The sequence below is a fragment of the Schizophyllum commune genome, assembly GCF_000143185.2.
Source record: "Schizophyllum commune H4-8 unplaced genomic scaffold SCHCOscaffold_7, whole genome shotgun sequence".
Lineage (NCBI taxonomy): Eukaryota > Fungi > Basidiomycota > Agaricomycetes > Agaricales > Schizophyllaceae > Schizophyllum > Schizophyllum commune.
This window is the reverse complement of record NW_026089544.1, coordinates 2,405,691-2,423,319: the sequence shown is the minus strand read 5'-3', so window position 1 is coordinate 2,423,319 and position 17,629 is coordinate 2,405,691. Positions and strand designations below refer to the sequence as shown.

Below are 17,629 nucleotides of genomic sequence, written 5' to 3'. Positions count from 1 at the left end.
AAACTACTGATGGGATCACAAAACGCTTCCCAGGAAGTGTGTGACCGGTGTGCGACCAGTGTGCGACCGTGTGCGACCGGGCCAAAACTCATTTTCTCGCGGCTATTGCGCTGCACACGACACTGAACGTGGTATTCCTAACTCTAACAACACTTTGGCTCAGCATACCTGCCCAAAACATCCTAGAAAAGAGTGGAGGGTGAGATGGTGAAGGAGCCCGGCATTTGCCGAAGCGTCTGATGGGAGGCGGTAACGTGTGGCCGGAAACCGCTGACGTCTGATGGGAATTTGCAAACGCCTGATGGGATTCCGGTGAGACGCCTGGCACTTCCTCGCCCAATATCTCTACCTTCCCGGACTTTCTAACCCTAACAAACATGGGCGCTACCAGGTTATCGATGTCTGCGCGTCGAATGGCACCGGTTTCAGCCTGATCGGAGAAAATTGATGGGATTGATCCAGGCGCGCGCTTGGAATCGGACAGAGGGTTAGGGTGTATGTTGTGGTCTGGGGTTCGAATCCCCAAAATGCGCTAGGGCCCTTTTTGTTCCGTGCGGCTTTTGCAGTCAACTAAGTGCATGGAGGTAAGCAGGGAATGCGGGGAATGAGAAAGACTGGCCCTGATGGACTGTGGCACTGCAACAGCAGTTGCTTTGCATATCATCACTTGCCTTATCTTACTCTGCCAGGCATCATGCTTGTCCATCATATATGGACTGATTATGCACCGATGATTACGTTCTTGCAGGTGCTTTCCCTACTGATTTGCCTTGAACAATGGTGGACATAAGTGCACGTACTTGTTGCGAACGAACGTGTGTACGTACGTACGTACGTGCGAAAATTGAACAACACCACAAGCCCGGGAGATGCAGGCACGACCATATCAAACTATTCACTCACTCATTCAACATCAGGCAGCACTTTTGCATGTTCCAGAAAGGCTTGTTGAATTGGGTACGGATACACGCCGACTAACGTATCCAGACGTCACCTAGCCCGCACTTCAATTGGGTGAGCACATGACCCATTCCCAAGAGCTAGCCGACGTCTCAGCCCGTTAGCCAACGTATGAGCTGCAGAATATATATGTACAACATATCGATAAACATTGTATGGCCTTCAAACGTCGGCTAACGCACCTGGACGTCGGCTAGCCCGCACTCAGATTTGGCGAGCACGTGACCTCACCCCCCAAGGGCTAGCCGACGTCTGAGTGCGTTAGCTGACGTCTGAGCGGCAGAATATATGTTTACAACATATCAGTAACCACCTGAGACACTTTAGACGTCGGCTAACGCACCTGGACGTCGGCTAGCCCGCACTCGGATTGGGCGAGCACGTGACCCCACCACCAAGAGCTAGCCGACGTCTCAGCCCGTTAGCTGACGTATGAGCTACAGAACATGAATCTACAGCATATTGATAAACATTGTATGGCCTTCAAACGTCGGCTAACGCACCTGGACGTCGGCTAGCCCGCACTCGGATTGGGCGAGCACGTGACCTCACCCCCCAAGGGGCTAGCCAACGTCTGAGTCCGTTAGCCGACGTCTGAAGCCTCAGAACATATTCATATTACATCTCTTCTTACATTATTGCACTTGAAAACCCCAGCCAACGCTTCCAACTCTGACTAGCCCTCGCCTGGTCTCGCAGGCACGTGACCTCACCGGCCAAAAGCTAGCTCACGTTGTGCTGGGGCGGTTGCCTTGAGATTTACCAGTACCATTCACAGTGCGTATCTTCACCTCCCAGTGCACTTAAAGACGTTGGCTAGCCCCCTCAACGTTGGCTAGCCCTGACGGTCCCAGAACACGTGTGTGATGGACGTCGGCTAGCCATCACAACCGCTTTTGGCGACTTTTCCCACGGGCGAACGAATTTTTTCGTACAAACGCGTGCGAACACATTCGTTCGCGCCATTGTCTGGAGCGCTTCCCCCTGCCCCCCTCGCCTCCAAACTTCGTCCAGCGGTGGATGGACATGCTGGCTACCCTCCTGCACCATTGGAACGTCAGCTAACGCGCATGGCGGGGCTCCTGACGTCGGCTAGTATTTCGGTAAATCGTGGGAAAATTTGAACGCGTTTCCCACGGTGCTAGCTGACGTCGGCTAGTGAGGGCAGATAGTTAGCCCGCTTGAGTCCGACTGAGTCCGCTTCGGCCCCCGGGCCGCTTTTCCTGATGTGGTCTCACCTTTGTCGCCCTCTCTCGCATCAAGTCCCTCGACGGGCTTCTTCTGACCGGCAAACTCGACTATTCTCGTGTCAAGAACCTCGGCGGAGCGCAGATCAAGCAACGACAAGATGATTGGAAGTGCCGTTATGGCACGGGTGGGTCTTCATTGTCGAGCGAATTTATATAGAGCTCGACTTTTCACAGATATTGCGCCGGTGGGAGGTAATGAACGAGAGGAGACAGAGTAGTCTTGAGTTCAGCCGCTAATGCAATTCAATGAGCCCAACACGCGTGTTTACCTGAGTTGTGGTCAGTGTTGCTCGCTTGGTCACAGCGAGCACCTCGTGGCTTGCCACCCTACTATGTTATGTGTCGCCGTGGGTGGTCGTTGGAAGCCGTCTGCCACTGGAGCTAACGTGTTGATCCCCCTAATCTGTTTGGTAGCGGCTTGCTCCCCCTAAGTAACGACGAGGGCTGGCGCATGCTTTGAGATGCAAGCCAAAATGATTGGTCGCCACCTTGCGCATGCGCATCCATCCGACGTGTTACTTCACGAATTAATCTACTTATTGCGTTAATTCATGCTGCGCCCTAGCTCAATGTTGTTCCCCCTAAGAATTGACCTCGTCATCCCCTTAGTTCACGCAGCTGTGGTTTCGAATTAACTTGTTCATCACCCTAATTCATCGAGTCACCGTCATCTTCCCCTAGGCATTTAGGCCGGTGTGCACCTGCGAACTCTGTCCCTTCTCGAATTAGCTGGTCTGTCACCCTAAATCATGAAATATCCCGGTCAGTTCCCCTGAATCAAGCGGTTTTCTCCCTAAATATTGACTGGTCATATGCTTGGAGGCCGGTGTGGTAGGGGGTCTGGTGTTACGGAACTAACACTAGTGCACGCAATAAGAGGGATAGGACAGCGGCCATAACCGAGGACCAAGCGATGGATACTTCGGAGGACTTCGCGAGCCCGGATGCGCCAACATCCTCGACTCGATCAGCCCCCGCAGACAGCAACGCCGCTCCTTCAGCGATGCCATCCCAGCCCGAGCGCTCGACCACTCCTCTCGGTCCCCCGCCGATACCCATCGGTAACGCTCAAGGGCCTGCAGATCCTCCCTCGTCTGCAATGAACAAGGGCAAGGAACGAGCGGACGCGATGGACACGACGTCCGACGACGGAGTCCACGATCACTCCCCCGGCCCCGCCGCGCAGAACGAGCGGGCGCCGCGCGGTCGCACAGGGGAATTCACGCGCCGCGTAGGACGAGGGCAGCGAGACAGTCTGGCGCTAGCAGGATACTCGCCAAAGGGAGAAGCTCCCGCTCAGGGCTCCCCGCTCCTTCCGCGTACAATGGTTGTCCGCGATCTGCGTCGTTGGGCAAATGCTGCAGACCTGGAATACGCTATTCGGATGCTGATGGACTCTGTGGGCGAAAGAGGGCTGGGCTTGCTGCGCGCGCTGTCGGTGGGAACAGGCGAACCAGACCATACGGGTCAGACCCCAACATTCGACGTGTACTTCACGTTCGATACTGTACGAGACGCGGCGCTGGCGATTGAAAACGCGGGACGCCCATGGGTCTTCCCTACGACCGGGCGCAGAACGCGGAACGCGCCAGCAGACTCACGCTTCTACGCCTTCAACATCGAGCTAGTCAGCGAGGAGGCGGTAACGGAAGCGGAACGCGGCGCCGACGTGCTGCGCTACCCATGGTTCAGTCTATACGCGGGCTCCACGCACACTGCGCGCACTTGGGACAGGCGAGCCCTCGCAGCCCAGCCGAGCTACAGGCCTCCCTCTCCGCGCCCAAGCGAGCCGGCCCGTCCCCCATCCACTCTCGCGCGACAATCAGCCGCGCCCGCGTCTACGACGTGTACGTCCACGGAGCCGAGCTCGTCGTCATCATCCACTTCGTCTGCGGCATTGACGGGAGGCCTCTTCGAAATTGAGACGCGCATTGACTTCGCGCTGGGCACCGTGACTATCAGTATCGACGACCTGCCCAGGCTCTCGCAGATGGGCGTCGACGTCGCCAGCGCGGAAGCTCGGCTTGATCTCGGTCAAGGCACCGCCACGCTGCCCTTGGACACCATGGTCCGCGTCTTCGCGCCACGCGCTCATTCTTCCTCTGCAATGTCGCACAAGACCCTTGAGGACCGGCTTAGCGACCCGAGGCGCGGCAGTCGAGACAGCGAGACCAGCTCCGACAAGCGCAAGAAGCGACGGCGGAGAGGTTACACGCCGCCCAGCACTCTGCCCGGACCTTCCCGCCGTCGCACGCCTTCACCGCCGCCGCCGCCAGCCGCGCTCGCGAGCCGCATTTCTTGAAGCCGCGTGACCTAGTCATGCAATTCGCTGTCTTCACAGATGGACAGAGCTCCAGTCTCTTGGGGGGGCGTTGTGAGGACCTACGTATACATCATACTATATATCAGACTACAGCACGAACATTTACTTATCTTGTACAAGAGCCAGGAGCTCGCTCACGTGACCGCGTCGCCGCCACAACCGGGCCGGACGGGACACGTGGAATATTCATTCTTGTTTACTGCCTTCATCGTCGCGAGTCGCGCCCCCGCTAGGGTCATTAGCCGTTCGCCACGCATAGCGCCCATGCCGGGGTCACGCAGCCGTTCGCGACGTATAGCGCCCTTGCCAGGGATACGCGGCCGTTCGCGACGTATAGCGCCCTAGCCAGGGATACGCAGCCGGTCGCGACGTATAGCGCCCGGCCCGGGATACGCAGCCGTTTGCGACGCACAGCGCCCCACCTGGGTTACGGTCGCTCACTTCGTACAGTGCCTGCCAGGACGGCATTACGCGATCGCCAGACGCGTCGACTCGTCGGAGCCTCCTCGAGGCCCCGCCTTACTCTCCGTACTGACTCTTACAGGACGCGCTTACAGTGGCTTGTTCTCATCCCGCATTGCACCCTCTCTATCTCGCCTGTATGACCTCCGATCGCCCCCAAACCTTCACCGTCATGCTCGCAGAGACCCTAGCTCTCTATCGGTACCCCATATACACTGCGTATTTGCAAGTTTTGACGCGACGTACGCCACGCGTCCCGATCCCGCAAAGATCCCCCGTATCTAACCAGATCCTGCGATACACAGCGCAAAATGGGTACCGCCAGACTCGTCTCGTCGATTACTTTCTAACCATACCCTTCTTTACATTGCGTACTGGAAAAACCTTGCGTATGCAAACCAGATAGTTAGGCTGATGCGGACCACGCTTCGGCCTAACTAGGTGCATAACGGTGCTAGTGTGGGGTGGCTGCCTAGGTGCATAACACTCCTAGTTCGTGTGGTGGACTGCCCTCCCACCTAGGTGCATAACGCCGCTAGTTTGCTCTGGTCGGCCTGCGCCTCGGCCATATGGACCAATCTTCGGTCTACCTAGGGGCATAACGGCCCTAGTTCAGCATGGCCGCATGAGCGTCGGCGCCTGCCTAGGTGCATAACGCCTCTAGTTTAGGCGGCGAGACACATGTGCTGCCCAAACTAGGTGCATAATGCTCCTAGGTTCAGTGTCTGACTAGGTGCGTAACGCGCCTAGATGTGGTGCACTGCCTCCTCAACTAGGCGCGTTACGCGCCTAGTTGCGGTGCAGTGCGTCCTCAACTAGGTGCATAACGGCCCTAGTACAGCAGGCCCGGAGCGCTCGGCTAACTAAGGGCGTAACGACGCTAGTTCAAGTGGCGAGACAAGTAGGCTGCCCAAACTAGGTGCATAACGCGCCTAGTTTGTGTGATGAGCCGCCTTCCCACCTAGGGGCATAACGACCCTAGCCCAGCAGGCGAGGCATGCTCGGCAAACTAAGGGCGTAACGACGCTAGTTTAGCAAGCACAGCGCAGCGCCAACTAGGCGCGTAACGACGCTAGTTTGGTCCGCGTGGACAAAACCTCGGCCGAGGCGGACAACGCTTCGGCCTAACTAGAGGCATAACGGCACTAGTTTGGCGTGGCGCGTGAGTGCCGGCGCCTGCCTAGGTGCGTAACGCGCCTAGTTTAGGTGGTCCGACAAGTGTGCTCCCATACCTAGGTGCATAACGGCCCTAGTTCTGCAGGCTCCGGACCATGCTCTAACCAAACTAGGCGCATAACGGCCTCAGTTCTAGCCCTAATCCTAACCCTAATGAACAGATTCAATCTGATTCAAACCTCATTCTGTTGCAAAAACCAGGATCAGAGGGTTAGGGCAAACTCGCATCTTTGACCACCGTCAATGACGTCCGCATCCCCGGTGAGCGCGTGAGCATGTTGTTGCTGACCCGCGCAGCCCGATGGTCAGCGCGCTGCGTCTCGGTATTTGCCGAGTCGTGAGAGTTTTCGACTCAGCGGTGGTGCATGCCACAAGGTGTGTCATACGACGGCACAGCAAGGAGGCGGGGGAACACGCTCGAGTGTGAGGCGGGATGGCGGGGCGGGATGAGGGAGTGGCAGGTGCGTGCAACGCATTGGGAGCACGAGTGGTGCGGACACGTGCTGCAGCGGGTGTTGGGAGGTACGTGTCGGGCGACACAATGGTTACAGTGAGCGGCGCAGGGCTGTCTAGGCTAGGTCTCCCTGTGAGGAGACCCTGGTATGTATTTCTACAACGTAGTCACTCCTGTACAGATAGAGCTAGTGACTGATCAGTAATACAATAAGCCAATTTAGTGATCAATTGAAATGAATCTAGTGATTAAAAAAATGAGATCTAAAGTGTGTTCATGACACTTGGCTAAACTCAAGCTGACTCAAATGGGCTCAAGCAGATTCAAGGGCAAGTCAAGTGTCTTGAGAACGTTTGAAATCGGGCAATAACTTTTGAAGCTCTTGAGCGTTTGAGACGCTTGAGCCCGCTTGAGCCCGGCTGAGTCCACTTCCGGCCATGGACCACTTTTCCTGATGACGCTAGTTTGGTGCGAGTGGACAAAACCTCGGCCGAGGCGGACAACGCTTCGGCCTAACTAGAGGCATAACGGCACTAGTTTGGCGTGGTGCGTGTGTGCCGGCGCCTGCCTAGGTGCGTAACGCGCCTAGTTTAGGTGGTCGGACAAGTGCGCTCCCGTACCTAGGCGCATAACGGCCCTAGTTCTGCAGGCTCCGGACCATGCTCTAACCAAACTAGGCGCATAACGGCCTCAGTTCTAGCCCTAATCCTAACCCTAATGAACAGATTCAATCTGATTCAAACCTCATTCTGTTGCAAAAACCAGAATCAGAGGGTTAGGACACATTCTCCAAGGTCATTGAGTCCGTTGTTGCCCGCCGCCTGGCACAGATGGCAGAGGAGCACGGCCTCATCAGCTCACAGCACTTCGGGGGACGGCCGGGGCGCACCACTACAGACGCGGTGATGTACCTTGTCCAGAGGATTAAGGACGCGTGGCGCGTGGGTAAGGTCGTCAGCGTGCTATTCAAAGACATATCACAGGCCTTCCCGTCTGTCTCCCACCCCCGCTTGCTGCATAACCTGCGACGACGTAGAGTCCCGGAGGTCCTTGTACGATGGCTCGCCAGCTTCCTCGCCGACCGGTGCACGACCCTCAAGTTTGACGACTTTACATCGCCTCCACGGGCAGCAAGCGTGGGCGTGCCCCAGGGTTCCCCACTATCCCCTATCCTATACCTCTTCTACGCCTCCGACCTGCTTGAAATCACCGATCCGGCCTCCCGCAATGAGTTCACCGCCGGCTTCATCGACGACACAACGCTGGTGGTTATTGGTTACTCAGTGGCGGACAACATCGCGCGCCTGGCAGCCCTCTTTCTGCAGGCACGGCATTGGTCGCAGACGCACGCCTGTCGATTTGACGTCGCCAAGTTCCAGTTAGTCCACTTTGCGCGGACCCCATCTCAATACGAGGCTCTCCCACTCGTTCTCGACGGGATCACCATACAACTGTCGGACACCGCACTTTACCTAGGCATCGTCATCGACCGGTGGTGTCAGGGGATATCCACGCCACCCACAAGCGCCCACAAGCGTGATGTGGACTCAATTGGTTTGGTCATGTTTGGTTTGTGGACTGATGGCATTTGCATGTGTTGACACCCCCCATCAGTCATCACCTATGACTCATCCCTGGTGTGTTTCCCTTATATCTCCTACTTCCCTTCTCCTCCTCTCCCTTTGGCAACCTACCCCTTTCCCTTTCTCTTATTTATCGCTTCCCCTTCCTGGACATTGCCAGTACTCTACCTGTCTCCCACCACCACTACTGTATGGCGCCTTATCGCACCATCATCGCTCACCGATCTTGTGACCTGATGACTGTAGTAGTTATCTCCTATCCCCTTGATTACTATAGCTACAGTATATATACAGGCAGTGGGCATCAGGAGATCCTTTGGGTTTGATCTCCTTGGTTCCCCGCTCGCCTAGGTGTGTTGGTACTTACTGGTTACTGTTCCCTGCTAATATACCTTGGTTCCCCGCTCGCCTAGCTCGCGCCCCTACGCCTGGCTCTTAGTTAACCTCCGGGAGTTCTCTAATCCAGAAACGCTCGTCGTTGGCTACGGTGGGCGTCGCCCATCGATGATCGCCCCATCCCCTCCTTGCCGCCTTGGGCCTGCCATACCCTCGGCTGCCTCCGCCGCCTCCTAGCGAGCCCGCCTCCCTTGGCTTGGGTTGCGTCCCCAGGCTTGGTCTACGCCTGCGCCTCTGCAGTGGTTGTGGTGCTAGTACTTCGGGGAACGGCCCTCCCTGTATGCCGTGGCACCCCTCGCCTCCTCGCTCTGGTGTGTTTCCCCTTCGTCCCCCGGTGCGGCTTAGTCGGTCGCACCCCTGGCAGCAGTGGGAAGTGTACCTTCGGGAGTACCACCCCTCGTCAGGCCTTCCGCTCCCACCGGTCCGTTGTGGGCTCACCTCCCCTCGCCTCGCTGGCCACTCGTCCTGGTCGCACCCCCCTTCCTGACCGATGCCGTCATCCATCGTGTCGTCCCTTCCCCCACTGGCTTGGAGCTCATGCTCGCCGTGGTACGTCTGGTCTTAGCGCCGCTCCTTGCGCTTCCTCCGGCGTAGGGCATCTCTCGGCGCCCTCCCCAGTGTACCTTCTCCCCACCTCGTCGATCAAGGCTACCCCCTCGATCCTGACGTTGCACCGTGCCCTCTCCTCCTTCCGATTGGTGTCGCCCTCCATCAATCACCGCCACCGGTCGCGTCTCTGACCGATACGCCTCCCCACTCTCCTAGTGACACCGCCCCCTCGTCACTACCCTCCACCTCGTGTAGGCGCTGGCGGCGCTGCCTACCGGGCACCCTACTCGTGGGCGCCCCCCATGTATGGCTCATGCATGGGTCCACTGTGTAGTGGTATTCAGTACGCTTGCCCTCCTCTCTCTACCGAGCTACGCCCTACCCTACTCCCTCTTCTATCGTCGGTCACGACCCGCCATCACCGTCGATCCTCTCCCTCGTCCACCGTGACGCTCTTCACCCTTCTAGGACGTCACGCCTCCCTCTAGGTGGTGTGGCTGTCCGGGGACCATGGCTGCCTAGATGTTAGCCTCGTCTCCGCTACCGTCTCCACTCGGCCACTCCCGGCTGGTCCCCTTACAGGTGGCTGCGATGGCGCCAGCAGGTAGAGCGTGCAAAAGCCAAAGCGACAGCGGCTACGCTCGCCATCGCGCGTCTCGCACGGCCTACCTTCGGTCTGCCCCACAAGTACGCGCGCCAGCTATACATATCGGTTGTGGTGCCGAAGATGGCCTACGGATGCCCGGTCTGGTACGAGCCCGTGCGGAACATAGCAGGCAGGAAGCGCCTCAAGGGGTCGGTCGGTGTCGCGCAACGCCTTGAGCAGGTGCAACGAAGTGCGGCGCTGTTCATCACGGGGGCTCTTCGGACGACCGCCACGGATGCGCTCCTCTTCCACGCGAGCTTATTGCCCATGCGATTCGCCCTGAACAGGGTTGTCTTTGACTACGCAGTACGAGCAGCAACTATGCCTCACACCCACCCTCTCCAGCGGCTGGTCTCACGGTGTATGGCCCATTACCCGCTCCGGCACCGAGGCCCGCTGCACGAGATGTACAGCGCCTTCCCACAAATCCGCGGCGTGGAAACGATCACCCCGACACTGCCTAAGACGACCTGGTCACCACCATATACGTGGTCCATCGAGGGCAGTCGCGAGGAGGCTATCGCACGGTGGGGCGCGGACACGGCCCTCGGACGGACCCTGTTTGTCTACTCGGATGGGTCTGGGCACGACGGGGGAGTCGGCGCGGCGGCGGTTGCGACAGACGGCCGAGGCACTAAGTGGGTACGCCGCTTTTACCTGGGCACTCTGGACGAACACACGGTCTTTGAAGCGGAGGTGGTCGGGACGATTCTCGCATTGGACATCGCCCGAGAGGTCAAGCGTATGCGGCGCGTTGTCATCCTGCTCGATAATCAGGCCGTTATCCGCGCGGAGCCGAAGTGGCGACCCCAGCCGGGCAAATACCTGGTCAGTGCCTTCCACCAATCCCTTGTCCAGGTTCTCCGCCAAAAGCCGCACCTTGACATGCACATCGCATGGATCCCGGGTCATATGGATGTCCCAGGCAACGAGTGGGCGGACGAAGAAGCCAAGGCGGCGGCGGCGGGGTCCACTACTCAACTCCGTCATCCACCTGCGGCGCTCAAGGCTACATTACCCGTCAGCGCGGCAGCGCTGAAGGCGGCGCAGAAGAGAAACGAGCGCGGGCAGTGGACCGAGTGGTGGAAGAACTCACCGCGCTACAAGCGCATGGCGATGTTCGACCGGTCCGCGCCTGGTAACGCGATACGCAAGCTGTACGCCGACCAACCGAGGCGGAACTGCAGTCTGATCACCCAACTCCGTACTGGCCACGCCCCCCTCAACCAATACTTGTACCGGATCGGGGCCACGGACTCGCCCCGCTGCGCTCACTGTGGGGTCCCGGAGACAGTCCGCCATTTCCTGCTCGTCTGCCCGAGGTATGCGATCCAGCGCCGCACGCTGCGACAGTCCCTATGGTGCGCCCCTACCTTGTCTTTGCTGCTTGCGGTCCCCAAGAACATATCTCATACTCTTACTTTTGTTCATTCTACACGTCGTTTTCCTCACTACTCACTTATAGATACTGCCCATTAGATTAGTCACCTTACCTTACTATTACAGCGGAGGCCTTACGCCTCCAGCGCCCGATTATAGGGGCACGCATACGCTCTTCCCCTCCAAGCACGCACCCCATACTCAATTCGGACCCGCCCACAACATCTTAGATGCAAGCTATCCTTACAGCGTTATTTAATACCATTTACCTACCCTTTAACACGATGATAGCTAACAGTAGTTTACGCTCAGGTACTGTAGGATATCCCGCGCGAGGACATACGCCTTACAGGCGGAGAGCCTCGCTGACGCTCGTCTCAATAGGATTTCATCATCATCATCATCATACTGCCAGAACTTTCCTGGTGTATTCTGAGAGGAAACGCCAGTACATACAAGGGCTACCGCAGAACTCAGGTGAGCTACTCAGCGTGGTAGTGCTTGGTAGAAACGACCTGGATAGCAGTGTAGCGATTACCATGACCCAGGAGTGGACGGTCAGATCGGAAGTATTTTCATGAAATGCCCGGCGCTTCGCGTGGCAGTCCGGGAGGCCGGACCGGGTGTCTGGCGGCAGCGTCGGCGCACGAGTACTTTTCCATCAACAGGTCGGCGACGACAGCGACGGCGACGGCGACGGCGATAGACGCGCTGCTCGATCTCTCCAACGTTCATCACCATCATCTTTGGCTTTTTCACCCTTGACTTTTTCGCACGCACATACCTTCCTTTCTTTACCGACCTTCGCGACCGACCGACAAAAAGGACGCTCGCCGCGAGCGACGACGCCGGCGTTCGGAGCTTCATCTGACAAGCACCTGCGCGATCGACAGTCGCAGGGCATACATACGGAGCGCACACCGTGATAGTCAAGGGGCCTATCACCGCGACCTTCCGACCGCAAATGGCTCCTTTCTTCAGCCGTTCACGCACCACGTCCCAGGCCGCCCGCGCCGACACACCCTCCCTCGTCCTCGACGACGCCCCGCTCCCACCTCCCCCACCCGACCCGCACGCGTTCCTCCCGCTGCACATTGCGCCCCCGCCGCGATCCTCATCCGCGTCCGTCTCCGTCGCCGCCTTCCCCCCGTCCCCCAGCGGTGGCGCCATCACCGGCCCCAGCATCCCGCCCCCGCAGTACGGCTACCTCTCCTATCGCCCGGGCACGACGCTTGGCCTCGCGCAGGCTGCCGCGCTCGCCGACGTCCTCTGCGCCGAGCTCACCGCGCGCGGCGCGCCCTCGACGCCCTTCATCTTCTCCGCGCTCGCGCTCGACGTCTCGCGCGCCAAGATCAATCGGCTCATCGACGCGTTCCTCGGGACGTGCGTGATCGGCATCGGGAAGGAGAAGGAGGAGCGGGAGAAGCGCTGGCGCGAGGAGGTGCGGTTCGGTGCCGGCGTGCACGAGATGGGATTCGTGTTGCGATGGGGCATGGCGCGCGTGCGCAGGGCGAACGGAGAAAGAGGGCTGCTGAGCCTGTCGTACTACGACGAGTGGGCGAGGAACGAGGAAGGTGCGTCGCGATCATCTTCACTCCAACGCATGTCATTGACGACCTTCGTCGACAGCCCAGCACTACCCGCCTACCCACATTCACGCTCTTCTGCGTCCTCTACCTCCCGCCCTTCGCTCTCTCCTTCATGCCCTCCTTACCCTCCTCTCCCGCGTTGTCGCTCACTCTGCCAAGTCTGGGCATACTCCACCGAGTTTGGCACCGCTCTTCGGACCGTTGGTGTTCGGACTCGGAAAGGAGGGCGCTGGCTTTAGCGGAGTCTACGAGAGGTGAGCTCTCCCGATCATGTCGCCATGGATCCACTTGGCTAGCGGCGTATTTAAGCCCCGGTTGCCCACCCACACCCACGGCCCTAATCCATTCCTTCACCATCTGCTTTCCTCAACCTGGCATGCATTCTTGATGATGACCCCGTCACTAACGCTTCCCTCAGATACCTCGCCTCGACTACAGCCATGGAACACCTCTTGCTCGCCTTCTTCCGCGCGCAAGACGCGGAGACGGTCGGTGGCGCGCCGACACGATTGCGCGAATGGATCGCGGGATACCCGGGTGCGCTGGGGAGGGCGAGGAGAGAGGGTGAGTCCTGTTCGCGTCCGAGTTGAAGCGTAGTTGGGAGACGACACGGTCGGCGCGGACGGGAGTCGGCAAGGGGAGTGATCGAGACATAGACGCGCGCTCCCACCACCCCCTCGACGTCCATCTGCGAATGTGTCCGTCATGTACCACGGTCCCCCTTCCTCTTCTCTTCCCAAATCCCCCCTCACTGTATCGTCTCTCGCACCCTCCTTATACCTGCCTTGTAAATCTTGATCCCTCGCGACGTCTTACTGACCTTTCCTTTTCAGCCCCCACCCGCCCCGGCGCCCTCGAAGCGCGCAAGGGCGCGCGAGTCGTGCGCCTCATGAGCGTGCGGCGCAACGTCCGAACCTATGAGACTGACCTCATCAAGAATGGAAGCCTATGGGGCTACTCAGGTTAGTTTGGCTCGACCACATGCGGCCTGGTTCGTTGTGGCTTCGGTCTACGCGCAATTTACGCCCCCTCTCTCCTCCATTTCCTCCACCAACCCTGCTTTGCTCGCGTCGTATGCTGACATTCGTCACAGCTCCCAACCACCCACCGACCGCCCTCGCAGCGACCCGCGAGTGGGAACGCATGACCGTGGGCGGCCGCGAACCCCGGTACAGCGACAACTTCAAGAAGCGTCTGGACCTTCCGACGGGCGCGGTGCCGGCGACGCCCCCTGCGGCGGGGAATGGGGTGAAGGAGTACGGCGTGGTGAGTGTCTGAAGCTGCGTTGAGGGGGCGCGGTCAACATTGACGCGTCGAGCGTTCAACTTTGGCTTCGACGCTCTCGGCGTTGGCGGGGGGTGGCGCGTTTCGCTATCGCCTAACCATCGTCGGTTGTACGAGTATGCTAACGACGTCGTCTAGTCGAGCTACCTCTCCCCAACGGGCACCACGTCGCCGTACGGGGACTACTTGGGCGGCGCGCCCCTGTCGAGCACGCCCTCATTGACGACGAGCGAGGGGCATGATGATAAGTTCAAGTCCCTTACGGATCTCAAGGTAAGTCGCGGCTGAACCTACAGATCTGCGCGAAGCTAATACGGGTGTAGTGGGGCGAGTTCGAGGCGCTCGGCTTCGACGAGCAGGGCGTGCAGGACAAACTGAAGTTCGACCTGGGCGAGAGCGCGAGGAGTGTGAGTAGAGTCCTCTCCATTTGGTGACGACGTTGGTGCGTCATGAGCGAGTGCGTCGTCACGCCGCTCTGGCAGACCCACGTCAGCGAGAGTCGACGTTGAATGTCGAGGTCGTCGACTCGCACTGCCAAGGCCATCGACGTTTTTCGCACAAGCGGAGGACCCCCATTGCGAGACGTGGAAATCCATGCTGACGCACTGGCCTTTTGCAGGCTCGCAAAGTTAAGCGCGGCACGATCTCATGGAACGACTTCAGCTCGGATGGGTTCTTGAGAGGGTGAGTAGCTTTCTGCGCGATGGTGGGCTTAGTGGACAGGTTGAGTTCTAACATCTTGACAGAGACGACGGTCTCGACGAGGGTCTTCGATTCACTCTCGACAATCCTTTGGGCGTCGGCGCGTCCGCACATCCTCTGAACGAGAAAGAGATCAAGGAGCGGCACGCCGAGCTCACGAAGAAGCTCAAGAAGAGGGAGAAGGTGAGCGCCTGATCGTTTTACGGCGAGGAAGTGCTGTTCTGACCTCGTTACTCAGTCTCTTCCCGCGTTTGGCTGGGATACGGCACCCGTCCTTGGTAAGTAGCGCCGTCGTCCGTCTACCTACATACTAACGAGCACCTCAGGTCCGGACGTCTTGATTGAGGAATCCTTCCTCGATGTGTACTGCGACCTGCTGTGCGGTGGTTGGCAGACACCTTCCGAACGTGCGTCGCTCCAAGCGCACGCTCATTGCGCATGCTGATGCTGCGCTTCCAGCTTCCGTGCCGCCCCATCCTGCCGATGGGCACCCACCAGGGACACCCGATCGTCATCGTCGAAGACCGTCTATGGGAGGACTCTCAGAGGCCGACCTTGCACGTGAGTGCAACTGGGCAATGGTGCGTTGCTGAGAGGGTTGCGTTAGCCTTGACTGATCTTTGCGTCAGGTCGAGTATAAGTCATTGCAAGCGTCTTCTTCATCGATAGCCGGTCGGGGTCCATCTCCCCTCCCCGCCTCCTCATCCAACTCGAATGACCCCCGCCAAGGCAGCACCCTCATCCTCTTCGAGGAGTTCGTCCCCCACGAATATCGACAACAACTCGCTCTTATGCTCGGCGGTCACAACCAACGGAAGCGCTTGCCCTCACTGTTCAGCTCTTCGCCTGCGTCATCACCCAGCAAATCCCCAAGCAAGTCCTCTCCGTCGACGCCAGTCAAGACATCCAACAAGACGCCCTTCGCGGCCACCATGCCCTCGAAAGGTCGCAAGGGCGGCGGCAAGTGGAAGCAAGCAGCGACGCTCAACGGCAAGCCATACAACGTCGGCGACGTCCCCGAACTCACGCGCGCTCCGAGCTCGGCGACATCGCAGAAGGAACACGAGTTCGAGGGTATGCTGCGCGGCGACCGCGTCAGCGAGACGAAGGTCATCCGCCTTACGCCAGTGGACGACGGGGAGCGTACGGAGTCTGGCGAAGGTACGACCGAGTTCGGTGTCGCGCGTGCACAGTCGCGGGGGAAAGACGACGCGAAGGATGCGAGTCGCAAGTCTCGCTTTCGACTGACTACTGTCGGACAGCCCCTCTCGCCGGCGGAGTACAACCCGGTCGAGTTTGAGACGCAAGTGATCGAGGAGGGCGACGATGGGGAGCCGTCGGGCAAGGGGAAGAAGCACAAGGACGACGACGCGTGGGTCGACATTCTCATCGCGGGGCAGAACCGAATGCCGGGGCAAGACGCGGAAGCACGACCGCGGGCAGGTGGCGCGCGCGCGAACACGTACGACCCGGACCTGGCGAGTCGCGAGGTGCAGGAAGTGCTGCGCGGCGTCCACCGGGACAGCGTCGACGTCGACAACTTCTACGGCCAAGATCCACACGCGAGCGTGGACGCCGTCGACGAGATCGAGACCATCCCGCATCGCGAAGACCGTCCTCGCGCACAGGAGCCGGAGAGTCAAGCGTACACCGACATCGACTACGCGGAGAGCGAAGCAGACCGCGACGCGGCGTCGGAATTGCAGGACGGGCAGTCCGGCTACGGCGGCGACGACGATATCGACGACGATGACGAGTCCATTCGCTCTCCAGCACTTGACGCGATCCAGCAGAAGAAGCGCCAACTCTCCTACTTCGATCTCCACCCCGAGCGACGACCAGTATCTCAAGACGCCGCGCCACGCCCATCAATCGAGAGCGGGCCCACCGATGAGAGCGCTATGCTCGACTCGACCGTTCCCGATTCGGACACGGAAGAGGGCGCGGGACTGCGGCCGGTTAAGGCGGGGAGTTACGTGAACGACTTCGACGACGACGAGCCGCGGCAGAAGACCCCGCCCGCGCATACAAACGGTGCCGGCGCGGGCGCTGGTGCCGCGAAGAGCAAGACCGCGAGTCTCATCGAGATGTATCGGGAGCGCGAGCGTGCGGGGCAGGCGTCGCCGTCGAAGATTCCCGTCCGCGGGCCGGTACCTCTCGCCGTCGGGACTGCGCCACCGATGAACGCGACTGGCTTGGCGGCTCGTCCGGACGTACCGCCGCTAGACATCCTGGACCCACCTCCCCCACTGCTCGAGCCGGGGCGCGAGAGCCCGGGGCGTTACGTCCACGGTGCGCCGCTGCATAACGTCCTGGAGGAGCCGGAGGAGGAAGAGTAAGCGTTCAGTCCATGTCTCGCCCCGTCTGCCACCTTAACAATCCAATGTTATTATACATCCTGCCCTTGTCCTTCGTCTTGGATACGCGTCCCTGTCCGTCATATACGCCACTCTTTTATCATTATGTTGACCGCCGTCCTCGCTTCATATGCTGGCTTTCTCTCTCGCGTAGGCTACTACTTACTAACCATGTGCATTCTGATACCCTTCTTTTCTGCATATCATTCGTACCCGTACCGAGTTCTTTCGTGCCGTGCTGCTCTGCTGCGCGGACGCTCGCCAGTAGACACCGTTCTTATCCAGTGTTTCCGGGCCCGCTGCTTATGTCGGGATGTCGATGCGTAGTTTTATCTGTAGTTAAGGTCTGCTACTCTCGTCGTGTCAGTGGTATACGACGATGCTTTCCATCATAATTCATGGTTTGGCTTGCCGTGTGTAACTTCTGGGCTGGACTGCGACTTACATGAGCGTGCAACGTGGACTGGATTGACGTCACACGCGCATCTTGGACCTGAACCACCACCAGTACGTGACTG

At 59.1% G+C, this 17,629-nt stretch overlaps 6 protein-coding genes across 6 annotated transcripts; all 6 read left to right on the top strand.

Moving 5' to 3' along the window:
• Window positions 1–3,123: 3,123 nt before the first annotated feature.
• SCHCODRAFT_02702551 (uncharacterized protein) lies at window positions 3,124–4,512 on the top strand (the record flags this gene model as incomplete). The annotated part of the gene is made up of 1 exon (XM_003030739.2): window positions 3,124–4,512. One exon carries the CDS (start codon window positions 3,124–3,126, stop codon window positions 4,510–4,512), a length of 1,389 nt encoding a protein of 462 aa, XP_003030785.1.
• A 2,961-nt stretch (window positions 4,513–7,473) lies between these two features.
• SCHCODRAFT_02478998 (uncharacterized protein) lies at window positions 7,474–7,689 on the top strand (the record flags this gene model as incomplete). Its single annotated transcript, XM_050342767.1, has 1 exon — window positions 7,474–7,689. A coding segment is annotated over one exon (216 nt), but the record flags the coding sequence as incomplete, so codon positions are not given.
• Window positions 7,690–7,959: 270 nt separating this feature from the next.
• SCHCODRAFT_02478170 (uncharacterized protein) lies at window positions 7,960–9,877 on the top strand (the record flags this gene model as incomplete). The annotated part of the gene is made up of 2 exons (XM_050342759.1): window positions 7,960–8,120; window positions 9,736–9,877. Coding segments are annotated over 2 exons (303 nt in total), but the record flags the coding sequence as incomplete, so codon positions are not given.
• A 594-nt stretch (window positions 9,878–10,471) lies between these two features.
• SCHCODRAFT_02472331 (uncharacterized protein) lies at window positions 10,472–10,852 on the top strand (the record flags this gene model as incomplete). Its single annotated transcript, XM_050342709.1, has 1 exon — window positions 10,472–10,852. A coding segment is annotated over one exon (381 nt), but the record flags the coding sequence as incomplete, so codon positions are not given.
• A 995-nt stretch (window positions 10,853–11,847) lies between these two features.
• Window positions 11,848–17,444, top strand: SCHCODRAFT_02630237 (uncharacterized protein). Its single transcript, XM_050345576.1, has 13 exons — window positions 11,848–12,753; window positions 12,809–13,022; window positions 13,187–13,332; window positions 13,602–13,730; window positions 13,862–14,034; window positions 14,191–14,325; window positions 14,376–14,459; window positions 14,672–14,736; window positions 14,799–14,937; window positions 14,993–15,032; window positions 15,081–15,161; window positions 15,214–15,335; window positions 15,384–17,444. Exons 1-13 carry the CDS (start codon window positions 12,144–12,146, stop codon window positions 17,091–17,093), a joined length of 3,648 nt encoding a protein of 1,215 aa, XP_050199837.1. The 5' UTR covers window positions 11,848–12,143; the 3' UTR covers window positions 17,094–17,444.
• SCHCODRAFT_02630236 (uncharacterized protein) lies at window positions 17,052–17,530 on the top strand. Its single transcript, XM_050345575.1, has one exon. The coding sequence runs from the start codon at window positions 17,217–17,219 to the stop codon at window positions 17,436–17,438; it is 222 nt and encodes a 73-aa protein (XP_050199836.1). The 5' UTR covers window positions 17,052–17,216; the 3' UTR covers window positions 17,439–17,530.
• The last annotated feature ends 99 nt before the right edge of the window (window positions 17,531–17,629 follow it).

Excerpts from the sequence above, each read along its gene's own strand:
- SCHCODRAFT_02630237 (XM_050345576.1), top strand. The coding sequence starts at position 12,144 with ATGGCTCCTTTCTTCAGCCGTTCACGCACCACGTCCCAGGCCGCCCGC. Across the intron at positions 13,333-13,601 it reads GGGGAGGGCGAGGAGAGAGG|CCCCCACCCGCCCCGGCGCC; the intron begins GTGAGTCCTGTT and ends TTTCCTTTTCAG. Across the intron at positions 14,938-14,992 it reads AGCTCAAGAAGAGGGAGAAG|TCTCTTCCCGCGTTTGGCTG; the intron begins GTGAGCGCCTGA and ends CTCGTTACTCAG.
- SCHCODRAFT_02630236 (XM_050345575.1), top strand. The coding sequence starts at position 17,217 with ATGTTGACCGCCGTCCTCGCTTCATATGCTGGCTTTCTCTCTCGCGTA.